We start from the raw sequence: 18,379 nt of genomic DNA on the forward strand, positions 1-18,379 counted from the left end.
CCCCCGCAGCTGCCCCAGGAGCCCAGTGGCTCTCCACAAGGCCTGCAGCCCATGTCCTCTCACACTAGGTAGCTGCCAAGGAGGGCAGAACTAAGTGAGGTAAGGACCAGACTCATGGATCCAGTTCAGGAACTTCTGAACATGTGATACCCACTTTTCTCCACAGCCAGCCCTGACCAGTGGGCAGGTGTCTATTCTTCCTGCAAAACTTCGTACTCAGGTCCCTTCCTCCAAGAAGCCCTCTCTGACGTGACCACCACCTACCCCCAGCCATTTCTGCCCACTCTGGATAACTCCATCTCAATCCACGTCCATTTCCTGTACTCAGGACAGCTGTACACACAGGAGGCACTCAAGAAATGTCCACTGAATAGTGGCGACCTTGAGCTCTAGTCCCACATGAAATCAGAACTCAAATGAGGGAAGAGATGGTAAAATACTACACAAGCCAGTGCAGTCCAAGCTCCAGATGTTTTGCAAACTGGACTGTTAACGCCTTCCACAGGAGCCGGCTGGCCTGCAAAGCGAAGGTCAGCAAGCACGGCCCAGCGCCCTCAGGAAGACACAAGAGCCTCCTCCACCCCCCAAGCCCCTCACACCCCAAGGGGCAGCGTGCTGTAAACTCTTCAGCTTTAACACCTACAAGCCTTTTCACTACAAAGGAGGACGTTTAATAGCTTCTGAGAAGTGAATGATTTTCATCACCCGACTCTGGGCTCCCCGAACACGTCTGGATCCCAGGCAGCCCCTGCTCCGTGTGAGAGGCAGGGGGCGGGGGTGGGGGGCCTGCCGGGCCTCTTACCTCATCGAAAGGCTTGGTGATGCTGGTCTCTAACTGCCAGTCCAGCGTCCTCCACACCTTCAGGCTGCGGTCGTCGGCTTGAGAGGCAATGTATTTACCAACAGGGTCCCAAGTCAGGCCCTTCACCAGGCCAGAATGGCCTCTCAGAGTAGCTAGGATTTCTGTGAGGACAAATAAGTGAGGTTGGAAAGGCATTACCAAGGGGAAAACAGTGACTCTGTCTAGAAATGGGCCACGGGTCGGCTGGCAACAGAAGGGGCTTCAGGAGTTGCCCTGGCCAGCCCCACCCCTGGGCACAAGCAGAAGTCTGTTCTCACCCAGGAGGTGGGCACCACCCATTTCTCTCCAGCCAAGCTGACACGTATGGGTTGAGGCTGCACATGCCCTCAGAGGGGCAGGCGGCCAGGGCCAGAGCTGAAATGCGCCGCCTCACCTTGCCGGCAGCCGCAGCCCTGCCCACGATTTCCTTTCCAGACAGGAGCCCGTGCCCATCTGAGCCCTCCTGATGTGACCCTCCCTGGGGGACCGGGCCCTGCACTGAGTGAGTCCTCTGCTCGTCATCACTGAGGACAAAGGGGAGGGAGCTTGGACCCCAGAGAGCTGTAAGCTGAATGCCACCCCAGCCATGGTGGCTGGGCCGAGTCCCCAAACACGGTGGAAGCTTATGAAGAAAGTGACCGGGACCTGAGCCTATAAGAACACGCTCCTGTCACCAAGCAGGGACTAGAAGCATCTCACTGGCTGCAAACCGCAGTGCCATCCCAGGCTCTGCCATCGGTAGGGACTTCAAACACGTTAACAGAAAAACTGATCTGCAGAACTGGATCTATTAGCCTGCTCATGCTCAAGGGCATCACAGAGGAGATGGCTACTGGGCTGAGGCCAGAGGCCGGAGTGGGAGGGCGCACCCTCGAGGGCAGCTGGCTGGGCTCCCAGTGCCAGGGGTCCATTCGCACAGACTGCAGCAGGGCCACCCATGCTGGCACTTGGTTACTATTATTTTTTTTTAATGTAAACTTCTCTTTAAACCTTAAATGTGATTGATAAAGAAGACCTGAGTTACTGACAAGACAGGCTGGCTGCCACCAGCCGAGGAGACCCAGCCCACCCGTTCCAGACACCGCTGGGCAGACCCACGGAAAGGCCGCCCGGGCACAGGTGCGGACCTGGGAACTTCACTGCATTCCAGATGACCACGGTGTTGTCCACGCTGCACGAGGCCAGCCAGGCGTCATGGGGGGACCACGCTACATCCATCACATCTGGAAGACAATGGCCAATGGTGAGTCTCTTACCTGGTGGTGGATATGGACACGGCGCAGCTCCACCCTGCCAGCTGGCCAGTCAGCAGCCCCCCGGCGTTCTCACATCTGAGGAGACTTGACCTGGGACCATCATAACTAGACTTTTCCAAACCAACCTGAAGAACTTCCCCACTAAGGTTCTGCAATCAGTCCTGAGATCTGAAGCATCTAACGGCCCCACCCCACTCCCTTCTGACAAAGCACTGAGGGCCTGGCCAAGAGCGTGGCACTCGTGCCACTGCATGGCTGGGTCTGCAGCCCTCGGGCCGGCTGAGCCGACTTCTCCAACCCTAACCCGGCCTCATCAGAGCGCGGCGTGACAGCCAAGGTCTCCCTGGTTTCTCCAACCTCAGTGCCTGGTGCGGCACCGGGAGTGTGGAGGGATGGTTGGTGAGGTGAAGAAACAGAGAGAGCAGCCAGTCAGGAGCCATATAGTCCTTTGCTCACAGGATGATTTAAATCTTCAGAGTCAGCTCGACAAGACCGCCCACGCGGGCAGCACCGTGATCTCCCATGTGTGCGCCAGCGCTGAGCACGAGCCCGGGCCCCGCTATCCTGCTCCATGTTGTGTGGCTGAGGGCACTTGAGACCCGGAACAGACCTAACTCAGCAGTGGACTTGGACCAGGTTCCAGTTCCTCATGCCCACGAGCCCACGAGCCCACGTCATTCTGCACATCCCGGGGCGTTTGTTTCAGATGGATGCCGCACCGTGGGAACCTGGGCGGAGCACCTGGGCATTTTCATGAGTCTGGATTCTTCACATTTCTACTAGCAGAATGTCCTTTTCAAAAGTCCCTTTTTAGCTTGAGGATTATGATTTTTTTCCCTTCTAACTTACTGAGTACATTTTTCTGTTTGAAGTTCCACTTTAATTCGCAAAGTGAAGACTGTGCACATTGGTGTGTCTGAAGGTGTCTTCAGGGACTCCTCTGTTCCTACCCCGTCTGTTGGGAGGTGATTTGTGCTGGCGGGTCTAACGAGAATGCAGTGTCTGCTAAAGGAGACACAGGAACCTCTTCTGGGGCCCAGAGCGTGGGTGGGATTGGGGGGCAGCCATGCAAACCACAGACCCCCCTGTGCTTCCTGAGTCCTAGAGCAGAGACATGCTCACCTGGGACTCCAGAAAGGAGACCGGTTTTCTTAGCAATTTCCATGGACTATGGACAATACAGACCTTAGCTGCAAATTCCATCAGTTTACCTTCCTATGCTGTAGAAGGTTTATGTAGTAAAGTCAGTTATTCTCCTTTGTTGTATTTTTAAAAATGATTTCCCTTATTGCTTGTTAACTTTGAAAAAATATTCCCTCTGCTGGAGGTCTAATAAATATTCAATTCTGTTTTCTCTTGCTTTATTTAGAATGTTTCTTTAATACCTGGAATTTATCATGCTGTCTTTAGCTAAGGCTCTACATTACCTTCCTTTCACCCATGAACTGCTGAATGGCTGGTTACCCCGTCATGTGTGGGGAATGAATCTTGCCTTCTGTTATTGGTCATAGGTGCCGCCTTCACAGCACACCAAGCTGTCAGGAGCACTGTAGCCTCCTTCAATGTTGTTAACTTTGTTTGAATGAGTTCTCCCACGTCCTGACTCATCCTTCCAGACACCCTTTGGAATCACTGCTGAGTTCTGCAGTAAATCCACACATGTGACATGACTTCCCCCCCAAACCCCAGTTTTGGAGCTTCTGTCTTCAGACCATACAACGCCCTTTCCTTCTCGCCACAGCTCTACACACACCCTGAGACCCTCCCTGTCCTTGAAGATGTAAGTTTCTGTTCACTGTCATTCCCGTCAACTCTCCAGCATCATTCTTGGTGATTCCAAGAGGATGACTTTTCTAACACCCTTAAAGTCCTCCACCTACTTCAATGACCTTGGCTTCTGGCCTCAGCCATCGTTCCCACAGTCATGCCCAGAGACCCTCCCTGACAGAGCACTGCGACCCCTCCCTGGTCTTACTGCCCCCCTCCCCGCCGCCACGTCCCCCGCTCACTCTCCGATGGGTCTTCCAGCCGCTATAGCCCTTCCGTCTCCTCATCAGGCCTGGAGTCCATCCTCCCCTCAGCTCTTCTGCTGTCTTTCTTTGCAGGCGCCTGACAAAACCAGCTGGGTTCTGTCCAGCTCTCTCCCCCGGTCTTTCCTGAGCGCCTGCCAATTAGGCCTTTACCCGGCTTCACCAACAGGAACCACGCTTGCCAAGGCCACCGGCGGCTTCCATGCCATCCAGTCCAGTGGCCGATCCTCGGTGCTCACTCGACCGTGAGGCAACGTGGGGCCGCTGCTTGCTCTTGCCTTCTTCAAACGTTCTCTCCACCACCTTCACTGGCTCCCCGGCTCAGCCGCACCCCAGGCTCCTCCCCTGTGCTCCAGGCTCACCCCCCAACAGCCAGCCCGCAGGTCCACTCACCCTGCTGCCAGGCACTGCGGACCCAACATGTCCACTCGCCCCCACACCCCCTCCCACCTCAAGTGAGGCACCTGCATCCCTCCTGCTGCTCAGGCCACAGTCTGGGAAGCCGTCCCACCTCCTCTGGGGCCTCACCTCACTTCCCACCCCAGGGAGTCTGTGTGACCACCTGCCCTGACTTCCACCATGACGACCCACGGCCCCCGACAGGCTCTCACCTAGATCACATCACTGGTCTCCCCAGTGCGGCCGAGGCCCCCCACCATATGGGCTCCATACTGCTGCCCAGGCCTCCACACTGCTCTGCCTCACTCAGACGAGAGCCCCTCCCGGCCCCCTCCCCTTTGCACTCCCCCTGCCCTGGTCCCAAGCCCACGTCTACACTCCATCTGCTGCCCCGGTTGCTCCCTCCACCTGGATAGCTCTCTGCAGGTCCACACGGTTGTCCCCTCATTGCCATCTGCTCAACCCCTGGACGCCACCTTCTCAGTGAGACCCTCCTTGGGAATCTGAGTAAAACTGCACTTATCTATCATTAGATATTCCAATTGGCTATGACTAGTGAAAGACAGATAATTAAAAATCTTCTTATATGAGGCCAATTCAATGACTTATTTTTATTAGTCTGAAGTGCTTTTCAATGCTTTATAAGTCCTAAAAGCTTTATTCCTCATATCATCTCATTTTTCTACTGTTTTCCAGTTTGTCAACCTACTTCTTTTTCTTTTTTCTCTTTTTTTGGCCACGCCATGTGGCTTGTGGGATCCTTGTTCCCTGACCAGGGATTCAACCTGGGCCCCGGCAGTGAGAGTGCCGAGTCCTAACCACTGGACCGCCAGCGAATTCCCTGTCTACCTTCTTCTGATTCTGCTTAACTGTACTGCAGAAATTCCAAAATAACAAATGTGGTGATAGCACCCATGTTTGTCTTTTCTCGGTATCAACGGGAACAAGGCTCAACTGTGAACTATAATATGTGCCTGTGGTTTGAAAGACACAGGGCTCTATCATGGTAGGGAAACAGCTTTCTATGGCCGTTAAAAAAAACTATTTTTATTAGCAATTGATGGTGCTACCAGGACCACTGCAAAAGGAGTGGCAGGTATCCCCACTGAAGGTGGGCACCCCTACCTGCCTGGTCGAGGAGAACCCTGGGGTGGTGGGCCAGGAGGGAGGGCGAGGTTATGGCTCAGTCCAAGTCTCAGGTTAGGGGCCCCATGAAAGTCGTCACTCAGGCCCCACCCCACTTGGATAACCTCACGGATACCTTGTCCAAGTTCCAGAGAAGCCCAACTAGACTCCACTGTGAGCACCTGCCAGCAAGTTAGGGTAAGTTACACATTTTTACTGTTATCAAACATAACACAATGTTACACTATCAGCTTTCAAAGATGTGGACTCAATCTGTGGTCTCTAAGAGGTGGGTCTGTTCACCTTTAAAGTGTCGTCTGCAGAGTGGGTGTTGAGCACAGACTGCAATGGACCATAGCTGATTCCTGCCCCATCTCCGCCCCCCCCAGCCCCCGAGTGGCAGGCTCAATTCCAACCAGCTCGGGACACCCCCCACTCCTACCCCCCAAACCCAGCACATCCTGCACTGAACTGGCATCCGGCCCCATAAACCCATGGTTGTATGGTCTCAGCAGAGGATACCGCTGGCTCCCCAGGCACCCAGCTAGGGGTCTCCCTCATGCCTCCCTTTGCTCAGCCCTTTGAAGACCCCAGGTCAGTCTCTTCCTCTCTCTCAATGATCACAGGCCTAGTTTGGGCCCTTGCAGTTTTCATCTGAACCCCTGAAACTGCCTTCTTTTCCACAGGGCTGTCAGATGATCCCCCTCTCAGGCCTCCACGACAAAGGGCACCCTCATTAGCAGGAGCGCAAGCTTTCCATGACCTCCCCTCACACACTTAGCCAGCCCCACCCCGCGCCGCTTGCTGCCGTGCAGTACACGTCCAGCGGGGTGAGATGCTGCCAGCTCACCACTGGCACCAAGCCTTTCTGGCTTCTGCTGGCCCCTGCCTGGCACACCCTCCCAGCTATTCCCGGCTAGACTGCAGGTTCTCTGAGGAAGACTGAATTGCACTGACTCTGGTATCCCCAGCATCTGACCAAGTGCTGTCAACTTCAGTCCAAATCTGAAAAATGAGTTTCTTTCCATACCAAGCCTATTTAAAACACTTTGCAAACACTCTCAAAGTCAAGTAAAAAGCTTTCCAGTGGGCCCCCGTGTGTGGGTTTCTGTGGAATAAAGAAAGTGCGCTTACGGACTTAGCGATCCACTGATGGAGGTAGTGACTCAGTTCCCAGGATAAACAGCGGAACGTGGGGAGTTCTACATTAAAGATATAAACATACAGCCCATGAGGGCAGGAGTGGGGACACTGACGCAGCTGGAGGCAGGCAGCGGGGAGGGGAGGGGTGGCCCAGACACAGGGCTGCTCTAAGGACCCACAGTCCACAGGGGCCGTGGAGGTGCCGCTGCTGCTCTCGGCCACCGCCGGGGCGCCCACCCCACGGGCAGCCCACTCACCGCCTGAGTGACTCCGCAGGATGGAGACACATCGCCACTGCTCCACGTTGGCAAGCTTGCCACTGGAGCCGAACACGGTGCTGGGGCCGATGTACCTGTGTGAGAGAGGAGTCAGAAGGGCACCCCGGGACTTCCGGGCATCGCAGAGACAAAGCAGACAGACAGTGGCTGGCGAGTGCCAAACGGGTGAACAATGGGGGCTGACTGGACAAATTATGATCTGTTCACTGGATGGAACGCTACACGGCCTACACCAGTCTTGGGAAAATGTCCATGGGATAGAATTAAGTGAAGGCAACAGGTCCCAGAATGTCACATACCACACGATACCATACATCATCTATGCTGGAAAATGGACCAGAAGGACACACGTGAAAAATACAAAAATATTAACTGTGGCTTCCTTTAGATGGTGGGATTATGACTTTTTCTCTTCAATTTTCCAAACTGTATATACGTTATACGTAAATACGTTATTTATGTTGGCTAAAGCAGCAGAAGCAACACTATTTTTCAAGCCCTCCTGTAAGGACTTGAACACCTCTGCCTTAATACTGGGGCAGGGAAAGCACTGGAACTGGGGTGCTCACTCCTGGGCCTTGAGCAGTCATGGAGCCCTGCAGACATGGCACCAACACCTCGGACCCCCAGAGGCTCTGTTAACACCCTTAGCTCCTGTAGAATTCTTCCAAACCTACAGGAAGGGCTCGTGGAGGCAGCTGGCTGGGCTGAAGGAGATAGTGCGCCTCTGCTCACCAAACCACAGCCTTGGGGACACTCTGGCTGAGCAGGAGGGTGGGGTCTGGTCCCCAGCCTGGCTGGCCCCAAAGGCCCAGTACCCACCCTAGGAGACTCCAGGAGATGGTCAGTTCATTGTGGGTGCAGAGCAGGGGCGTTCGGGGAAGGTGGGACTCCTGGGAGCCCCAGGTAAAGCTGACAGAGAACGAGGTGAATGGCAAGAGGGCAGGCTCTGGATCCCCCACCCCAGATCCCATCAGAGCACCTTGTGTGTTAGGAAATTTCACTTGAAGGACAAAACAAATGAAGCCATCAATGTCAGCCCTGGAAGGGACGAGCCCTTCTTTTTCAGGTGAAACCCTGCAGCCCTGTGAGGAGTGCAGAGCAGGTCCACAGGCAGGTAGGTGGCCACCCACTGCCCTGGTCAGGCCCCGGCTGCCCCCGCCTACATGTGCTTCCTGGTTGGTACTCATCGAGCCAGAGCTCTGGAGACCTCAGTGCCAGGGTGGGGAAAGCGACTGTGATAAAGACCAGCAAAGAAGCTTCTAAAAATAAAATGTGAAGAAAAGAAAATGATGCTTACGTAGCCCGCTTCCACACCATAATCAGTTTGTCATCTCCCCCAGAAGCTAAATACATCCCACTGTTTGACCACCGCACACAGTTCACACATGCTGGGAAGAAAAAAAAATAGGGTGATGAAAATCCAGTCGCCACACTCATTTGCTTTGTGCAGTTTGGCAAGATGCAGAGGGTTTACAAAATCTAATTTATCTGATCTACTCAAGGTACCTACTGTGTGAGAGCCCCAGAAGAACAATTCAGTTCACGCACCAACCTACTTGTGCTGTAAGAACAAATACCAGAGCAGAGTCTGGAGGGGAAACGCTACGTCATCTGAGAAGCATTAGTGCTTAATCAAACAGTCAATAGGAGAAGGCTTCTTTCCATGAAAACTGGTAAGTAACTAAATCTCAGGGCTGTTGAATGATGAGATGTATTTCTGAGTAGGGATAATTCTCAAAATGAGGGCATGTACTAAAAAGGCCAAGATGCCTTTCCCAGAACTTTCAGGGGAGCAGCTTGGTAGAGCATAAAACTCTGACTTCAAGCCACCTACCAGCTCTTTCTCCAAACTTGTCAACACTTCAGGTAGACTGGTCCTGCACTTATAAACTAAGGCCAGGAGAAATCCCTGTTGGCCCTGATGGGTCAAGAGCCTCTGGAGCCCCACAGCAGAAGGGACATTATCCAAGATGTGGTCCACACGTGGCCTGTGGGCACCTTGTGTTCTGGGGTGGAGGATGCCAAGGGGCGTGTCGAGAGAGCAGGAACACATAGCACACAGGGAGGGGGCATAACTGATAGTGGAGCATCTCAGTGGGCAGCTAGGTTGGAAACCAGAGCCAGGTATGGTCACCCTGATGCTCAAGGGCAGGAAACTAAGGCACTACAGCAGGAAAGGAAACTACAACACTGTCCAGTGGCCACAAGGGCCTGGCAAAGGGCCCCAAGTGACACGGCGGCCATCTGAGACATTTGGTGAGCTGTCTTTTGCGCACCCTTCCCGGGAACCCTACTGCTTCCAGGTCGCTGGCCCCAAAGCCCCATGGAATCAGGCAGTAACGACTCATGAGCAGGAAATCACCAGAGGTACCTGCAGACTGTCCAAAGATGGTTCTGTGGGCAGGCCGAGTCTTCTGTTGAATAACTCACCCAGGTGTGCAGCCAACATCTGTGCCTTCAGACAGCAGGCCGAGGGGAGCTACCGCCGCACGGGCCTTATCTCTCTAATTACAAACACACGTGCTAACCTTGGGCACTGTGCCAACACGCAAAGCCTGCAAAGGGCCACCCTGTAATACCTAAGTGATTGTCCATCTGGCAAAGCATCTTGGGGACATTTTCATCCTTCTCGTCATCCTCCTGGAGGACTGGAGACATATTCCAGATTACAACCTTCCCAGAATCCTGTCCTGGAACGAAGGAGCAAAAACAACTCAATGTGTCAGGAGTGTCAATAGGAGCCTGTGACCCACCCTCACCTAGCTGTCAGAAGTCAGGGCTGATAGATCAGCGGGATCTGAGTTACTATTATGTGTCACAGGGAAGGTGAACAAAAACAAGTGCCGCTGGGGACTGGAGGCAGTGGGCTCAGTAGGAGGCTGAGACCAGCCTGGGTCTGCACTCAACTCTGGCCTGGTCTCTAACACAGGTCCACCAGGGGCCCCTAGGAGGTCCTCGTGCCCACCCAGAACCCAGACCCCTCATATGGAACCCAAAGAGGCTGTGCACAGGCACCCCCGCAACCTCCCCTCCCCTCTAGGTGCTAATTGGCGTCCATTGCTGTTCCCACAGCTGACTGGACACTTTGAGAACCAAGCCTGAAATGTGCCCTCAACACAGGAAAAGGATCGTTACCATCTTACCTGCCCTTTGCCATCACCTACAGATGGCAGGTCAACTAAAAGAGGGCATTTGAAGTTCCTGTGGTCATAAGCAGAAGTAGTACTCTGCTAAAAATATCCATCTATGCATTTTAGTAATGTTTTCCATTACTGATAACTAAAAAAGGGTAGCCTCTCACTAACTTTCTGTTACAGAAGGCAAAAACTAGTAAGTGCCTAGAAATGGACATGTCAGAATTACCATAAAGCACACTTGAAATGGCCTCTTGGCCAGTAGGTAAAAATATTTCCTCAACAGCTCCCAAGACCTCACTGTGCCAAGTTGGGTGGGAAGGTGCGCCCCCTCTCGTGGACAAGGACAAAACTCTGGCCCCCCAGCTAAGTCCAGAGCTCCTGAGTGACACAGGTGAATTCTTTTGAGCCCAGAAAAATAAGCTTCATGACTACATGACTAACTTCATAATTTAGCCACCTCCTCCCTTTCTCTAGGTGAGCAAATGCTACCAGAGACCTTGCCTCTGGGGCTGGGGCTTTGTCCACAGGACCACCGGCCACTCCCCGTGCTCAGTAAGGTGGGGATGCAGACTGATTGTAATATGAACCTAGTCAGCGGGAATCTGCTGCCAAAGTAGTTACAGAGAGTGTGCCAGAGCCACAAAGGGCTTAGATATGACCTACCACATCCATGCTGATGAGCAGCAGGCCCTCTCCCTCCTCCCAGCTCCTGGGCATTAGGAGACATGGGGTGAGGCGCAGGGCTGTGAGCGCTCCCTCCACTACCTGTGAACATACCTTGTCCTCCAGTTGCGAACTTGGTCCCATCAGGGTGAATATCAACTGAAAAAATTGGCTTGCCTGGGAACAAAGAAAAAAACACATAACATCTCTCTTGGCTTTTATTCATTGGAAAATAGCAGCAAGCTCAAAGATTTAAAATATTGGTTATTCATGTAACATCCCTAATCACTGCTCCTAGGGAAAAAAGTAGGCTACCAATAAATCACCTGTGAGTTAAAAGACTCTCCAAGGGACATCGAATAGCTTAAAGTCTGAAAGTGGGACAAAGCGTCCTGTCACTGCAGGACTGAGCCCGCAGACCCCGGCACTTACACTGAGGTCCACCGGACGAAAGCCCACCGCCTGCCAGGTGTGCATGTTTGGAAATACCACGAGCTACTGGGGACAAGAGCCCTGAGTCACAGGGGCTGCACCTCAGCCATCTCCCCATCCCAGGGATTTGTACTTGGCTGCAGCTGGGACACAGGTAGCCTGGCTCTTCTGCCTGGCCATCTGACAGCTGCGCAGGACCAGTGGCTGCAATGCACAGGCACTGCCTCCCCTGTCATGGCCCTGCTCCCAAAAGCACCCCCACCCCATGTGTTCTTGCTGCAATGACGTCCATGGAGAGTCGTCTTCTCAATGTCTCCTCCAGCTAAGCCTCCAGGGATGGCCCCACGGTGTGGTCAATCAGACAGTCAGTCCCTGCAGGGGAAGGGCTGTGGTACAACACGGGCCCAGTCCCCCACCAGGGGCCCATGAAGCTGGATAGCCAGCTGGGCAGACGTGGCTGGCAAAGGCACCACAGCAGACTATGCCTGTGCCTGGTGGGTGTTTGTCCAGCTCCCTGGCCTCCTTCAGCTTCTGGCCTGGGCCTTGGGAAGGTGGCTCAGAAATATCTGCTCAGGGACAAATGAGACACTTGACAACCAACTGGACATCAGTGGTCGTTGATACAAAGGGCTGTTGCCAAGGGGTCTCTTAGTTGAGGATGCTCTCTCTGTCACCCAAGAGGTGGTGGCATGGACACTAGCATGAGGGTCACAAGCTCTGGAATCACGTGGCAGCAAGTGCGGGTTGGGCAGGGCCAGCGGTGGCTGCTTGAGAGCTGAAAGTCCTGCCAGGGCTCCCATGCGAGCACGGAAGATCAAGTGCTGGGACCAAAAGGCCAGCGTGGCCCCAGGCGGCACCCAGCTCACCCCACCTTCTTCTGGAGGGCCCACCCCCACTGTCAAGCTGAGAGTGAGCTTCCACAAGACCAGGGAAGTGCCCTCTCCCTCTATTGGTCATTATGTGGTCCTGGGGGAAGCAGCGGTGCAGGGCTATCAGCAAGCAGAGGCGCCAAATGCAAACGCCCTACTGCGTCTCCAGTAGCAGGGCAGTCACTCCAACAGCAAAGCCTCTACAACAGGCCCCGGTCCCTGAGCCAGAGCTCTACAGTGACAGGTCAAGTTCAGCCTGGCAGCTGCCGACCAGTCTTGAGCACACGCAGTGTATTCAAAGCCATCCCCTGCACACAGGAAACTCAGTCCCGGGCCACTGTGAGCACTTGTTCCCGGGGTACATGGGACGAGCCCCGACACAGCCGCACTCTCTCCAGCACAGAGCAGCCAGCCCGCCAGAGATCTTCCTCTGTAGGCCAGACCCTAACAGTCCCCCCTTAACCTTCAAGAAAAGAGCCCAGAAACCATCCCCCGGGGGGGCCCAGGAAGGCAGGTGCAGAGAGCACGGGGGAGAGGACCTGAAGGGCCCACACTCAGGCAGGCGGGGATGCCTGCGCCCTCCTGGGCCAAGTGGCTGCCACCAGTGACACCAGAGTCCCACATGCGCTGCTGGGAACGTGCCACCCTTTCCCCACAGGCCGAGTGGCTGGAAGGAAGCCGTTGTGAAGGTGGTTTCCTGCCACCTGTGCTGTGAGAAAAAGGAAGGACGAGTGGGGCCATGGGCCCAGCCACCCAGCTCCGAGACCTGGTGGGGCCCTGCTGAACGCCAGGGGACAGGGAGCAGCTGGCACCGCTAAGGCCTCGTGAAACTCAGAAGAGCAGGCGTCTCCAGGGGCAGGGGCCGCTACCCGGCCGTGCCTTCCTCTAGGGCCAGGGCCACATGGGGGCCCATCTGCTGCCTTTCCAGGGCCAGCCCCGCTGCTCCCCGGCCCCCCACTGCTCCCGGGCTTTTCTCAAACCAGCAGGCAGCATGGCCTGGGGCCTTCCCTCACTCATTTCACCACAAGGGGGAAACGGAGGCATGCAGAGAGGTCTGGAAAGTTGCCCAAGGCCACACAGCTGCCTGGTAGAGGCCAGGTATCTGGCCCCAAAGCCCAAGAAGTAAACTAACTGCCTGGGGGGAACCCATCCCCGCAAAGTCCAGAGGGGAGAAATGAGGGCTAGCGAGCCAGGGGGAGGGCGGGAGAGAGTGTAAGCGTGAGTGTGCAGGAACGGGCCTGCTGCTCCAAGCATCGCCCTGGACTCCTTGGCTCTTTGGGCCTGTGTGCACCCTGCTCCCTGAATTTGGGCTGGCCCTAGACCAATCTTTAACTAACAGAATGTGTGGTGGGCTTGTAATGAAGCTTCATTCAACATCTGCCCTCTGGAGAGAGCCTGCTGCTATGTAAGAAGTCCAACCCCGCTGAGACGAGGCCCCAGCTGGCCACACGGAGTGAGAAGTGGGCCTCAAGACCAGGCCCTGGGGCCCCTGGTGAGCTGTTCCAGCCCCCGGGGCCCCTGGTGAGCTGTTCCAGCCCCGGGCTGCTCAAGCTGCCCCAGCAGAGCCCATGAGGAGCTGGGATGAGCTGGCCCCACTGAGCCTTGCCAAGAGCAGCATCACAAACGATAATAAAGCCGTTGTTTTAAGCTAGCAAGTTTGGGGGTGGTTTGTTATACACGAGATAACCCAAGATGCCAGTTCATTCACTGTTCTGCTTAAGCCACCCAAGCTGACCATTTATCATCTTAACTAAGAAAGTTCCAGCTCAGCCAGCATCAGTCTTAAGTGGCCACCAGTGAGGAGCATCCACCGGCCCCCAGGGTGCTGGTTAGCTCCTGAAGTCTGTATTCCCTCCTGGAGCGCGTCAAAGTCACTTGCCTACAAGTCATGGGCCAGCCTGACCCCTCAAGAACACACAGAGCCCAAGGGCTCCACTGCACAGGTACCAATCACAGCCCATCCTAGGAGCTGACACTGGGCTAAGCAGACAGAAAGTAAAGATACAGAAGCCTGGCCCTGCCCAGGGAGCGCCAAAACATAGACAACATGAACCTCACAGCTAAGTCCAGTGACAGAGGTCTGCACGGGTGGGGAGCCACCTAACTCATCCTGGGGTCTTCCTGCAGAAATCACAACTGCCCCAAGTCCCCAAGGTTGAGAAGTCAGTGAAAGAGTGGGTGAGGGGACCCCCAAGCTGAGGGGACGTGGCATGGAATCAAGAATGGGTCTGACCTGCCACTGTGCAGTGCAGGATGGGCAGAGTGGGGAGGGAGCCGGACAGATAGGCAGGGTGCCACCAAGGAGTGCAGACCTTCCCAACTGCCACTCTGGGGCAAGGGCATTAGCTGTTCAGATGGAGAGGGAATTGTTAAGCTGGAGGGCAGTGGGATGGCAGAAATGGGGGGTGGGAACAAGCCTGGGCTTGGGCAGTAAGCGCCCACGGGTTGGATCCTCAGTCCTGCTGCTCACCAGCTCCACAGCCTCGAGTAAGTTACTTAATCTTCCTCTGCAGTTTCCTAATCTACAAAATGGGGAGGCCACAGTCACCCTGACCAGCAACTTGCAAGACGGATTAAGATGCCGAGTCACATGCTTCTGAGGCCTAAGTCTCACGTCTGTTTCTGAGATCAGGGTGCGCCCCGGTGAGGGGCGTGGCTGGCATAACTGTCTCCTCTTGCAGTGATGCGCCCCGGGGACACACAGAAGTGGACCTACAGGAGGCCACCGCATGGTGCTGGCTGTCCACCCGCTAAGGCAGTGGACCTTCCAGCCCCAAGGAGAGCAGTGGCTCACATGTCCTCCTTTTTCTAAAGGGCTCTTGGCGGTGGAGCTCAGGGAAGGGATGCTGTGGCTGGACTAGTTCGAGAGACAAAAGTTAAATTAACACACTCCCTGGACCCTTAGAGCTGCCAGCACCCAGCACTCTCTCCCCCGGCACTCTCTCCCCAGACACCCACCAACCCATTCTCCTCAGCTCTGCTTCCAGGTCGCCCCTCCTTGACACCTTTGGGGACCCCTCCTCAGCGCACACAGAGCACCACGCTTTCACACTCTCCTGTCTGTGTGTGCTCATCTGAGGACTGCAGTACAGATGCTCGTCATCGGGCAGAAAAGAGTGAGTTACAGAAGCTGGGTTTTAGCCAGGGTGCTCAGATAGAGTCCTCCTTCATGGCTTCAGGGAGCTTCCCAGAGGAGCAGAGTGCTGGCGGGGGGGAAGTGGGAGGAAGCACGGAGGGCACAGACAGGCCAGCTGCCTGCTATGCAGCCAGAGGGCCTCTGGCCTTTACACTGACGGCTCACAGGGCAGAACTGACTGGAAGTCCCTTAGTGCATCGTGCTGGCAAGGAGTTTGAGGAGGGCGAGGCCTCCATTCACTGTGTGCTGTGCCCATATGGCCCAATAATACTTGGTTCTAACAAATTTTGGTAAATTTTTAATTAAACGTGAAACATGGGAAAATGTTTGAAACATTTATTAAGTGAAAACGAAGTTACAAAACAATATTAAAATATAAGGTGGGTGCAAAAGACATAATCTTATGTGTAGAAAACCCTAAAGATTCCACAGAATAAACAAATTTAGTAGAGCTGAAGGATACAAAATCAACAAACATCAGCTGCATTTCTATACATTAACAGTGAAAATCCAAAAGAAACAAAACAATTCTATTTAAAATAGAATCAAAAAGAAAAAAATACTTAGAAGTAAACTTAACAAAGGTCAAAGACTTGTACGTGAAAACTAGAAAACAGTGCCGAGACAACCAACAGAAACACAAATAAATGGAAAAAAGGCCCATCTTCATGAATCGAAGACTTAATATTGTTAAGATGTCAGTAACATCCAAAGCTGTACAGATTTAATGCAATCCCTGTCAGGACTGCAATGACTTTTTTTTTTTTTTTTGGGCAAAAACAGAAAAACCCATCCTAAAATTCATATGGAATCTCAAGGGACTCCAAATAGCCAAACAAATTCTGAAAAAGAACAAAGTGGGAGGTCTTACACTTGCTGATTTCAAAATTTACTACGGGGCTTCCCTGATGGTGCAGTGGTTGAGAGTCCACCTGCCGATGCAGGGGACACAGGTTCATGCCCGGGTCCAGGAAGATCCCACATGCCGCGGAGCGGCTGGGTCAGTGAGCCATGGCCGCTGAGCCTGCGCTCCGCAACGGGAGAGGCCACAACAGTGAGAGGCCTGAGTACCGCAAAAAAAAAAAAAACAATTACTACGAAGTTATAGTGATCAAAAGAGTGTGTTACTGGCATGAAGACACACAGACCAATGAAATAGAATACAGATTTTCAAAAAGGCTGCCAAGGCCATTCAATACAGCAAAGGACAGTCTCTTCAACAAGTGGTTCAAGGAAAACTGAATATCCACATGCAGAAGAATGAGACTGGACCCTTACCTAACACCATCTACAAAAATTAACTCAAAATGGATCAAAGACCCAAATGTTGAACCTAACACTATAAAAATTCTTAGAACAAAACGTAGGGAAAAAGCTTCATAACATCGGATTTGGCAATGATTTTTTTAGATATGATAGCAAAGGCACAGGCATTAAGAGAAAAAATAGACAAACTGGATTTCTTGAAAACTTTTGCCCATCAAAGGATACTACCAACAGGATAAAAAGGCAACCCACAGAAAATACTGGCAAATTACATATCAGATAAGGAATTAATGCCCAGAATATATAGAGAACTCCTAAAACTCAATACAAAAAAAACAAAAAAAGAAAAGTAAAGTAAAAATAACAAGTGCTGGTGGGGATGTGGAGAAATTGGAACTCTGTACTCTGCTGGTGGGAATGAAAAATGGTGCAGCTGCTGTGGAAACCAGTATGGCAGTTCCTCAAAAAATTAAAAATAGAATTACCTGTGATCGAGCAATTCCACTTCTGGGTTTACACCCCAAGAAATTGAAAGCAGGGTCTTGAAGAGATATTTGTACACCCACATTCATAGCAGCTTTATTCACAACAGCTAAGAGGTGGAAGTAACCTCATGTCCATCGATGGATGATGGATAAATAAAATGTGGTACGTCCACACAATGGAATATTATTCAGCAATAAAAGGAAAGAAATTCTGACACAAGCTACAACATGGATGAACTGTGAAGACATTGTTAATTTGCATAAGCCAGTCACAAAAGCACAAATACTCTATGATTCCACTTATATGAAGTCCCTAGAGGAGTCAAATTCATAGAGACAGGAAGTAGATGGTGGTGCCAGGGGCTGGGGGAGGGGGAACTGGGGAGTTACTGCTTAATGGGGACAGAGTATCAGTTTTGCATGATGAACAGGTATGGAGATTGGCTGCACGACAATGTGAACATACAGAACACTACTGAATTATACACTTAAAAGATGGTTAAGATGGTAAATTTTATGTTATGGTTTACTTTGTCACAACTTAAAAAAATGCTAACCAAAACCAAAGCAAACCACATAAATATGTATACAAGCTGGAGGGGCATGGGAGGGAGGTGGGTATGGTTGTAAAGGTGTTGGAACCATTTGGTCTTGACTGCTGTGGATACATGAACTGTCACAGGTGCAAAGCTGTGTGGGACTCAGCAGCCACCCCACGCAGATGAACGCTACAAGTAAGAGTGGGCTCTGAGTGAGGCAGGTGGGGTCTGTCAACATCATCGTGACATCAGACTGCAGCTTTGCAAAACGTCACCCCTGGGAGAAACTGGGCAAGGTGTACAGAGGATCTCAGCTGCGTGGGAATCTACAACCACCTCAATAAGGAATAAATGTGCATACGTACACATGAAACCTGTTTTCTAAAAACTGCATATATGTCTGTGTCTGATAAAGGTAAACAACAAAACACCAGTGGCTGTCATCATGAAGCGGATGCTTTTCTCTTGCAGGTGACAGTGCGCACGTCCCACAACCAGCAATCTCTCTGGAGGGAACCCTGCACCTGAGCTCTCTGCTCTCTGCGGGGCAGGAAACCCCTCCGTCCAGCTGCCCACCTGCCAGGCCTCTAACCCTCACATCGCCACAAGCAGCTCCTGGTCTTCCTGCCCAAACCTGCCATCTCGGTCAAGGCCTCACAACAGCCACACGACTCACGACTTCTCCGGCCTCAACTCCAGACCAGCCCCTGCCCGCACTGGTAGTCCAGCGCCCTCTTCCTCTCCACTCCCACCCAGCGCCCACCCTGGCTCTTTCCC

At 53.0% G+C, this 18,379-nt stretch overlaps 1 protein-coding gene across 1 annotated transcript in view; it reads right to left on the bottom strand.

Annotated features, from left to right (window-relative positions):
- The window catches only part of HIRA (histone cell cycle regulator), a 57,314-nt gene extending 46,270 nt beyond the window's left edge, over positions 1 to 11,044 (bottom strand). The window contains exons 1-6 of the mRNA XM_007460016.1: positions 10,990 to 11,044; positions 9,655 to 9,765; positions 8,373 to 8,463; positions 7,052 to 7,146; positions 1,969 to 2,064; positions 803 to 963 (exon numbers count right to left, since the gene is read on the bottom strand). Coding sequence (XP_007460078.1) covers positions 803 to 963; positions 1,969 to 2,064; positions 7,052 to 7,146; positions 8,373 to 8,463; positions 9,655 to 9,733 — 522 coding nt within the window. The 5' untranslated portion in view covers positions 9,734 to 9,765; positions 10,990 to 11,044. The remainder of the gene's footprint in view (positions 1 to 802; positions 964 to 1,968; positions 2,065 to 7,051; positions 7,147 to 8,372; positions 8,464 to 9,654; positions 9,766 to 10,989) is intronic.
- Between the last annotated feature and the right edge of the window lie 7,335 nt (positions 11,045 to 18,379).

Source organism: Lipotes vexillifer, unplaced genomic scaffold, assembly GCF_000442215.2.
Source record: "Lipotes vexillifer unplaced genomic scaffold, Lipotes_vexillifer_v1.1 scaffold987, whole genome shotgun sequence".
NCBI lineage: Eukaryota > Metazoa > Chordata > Mammalia > Artiodactyla > Lipotidae > Lipotes > Lipotes vexillifer.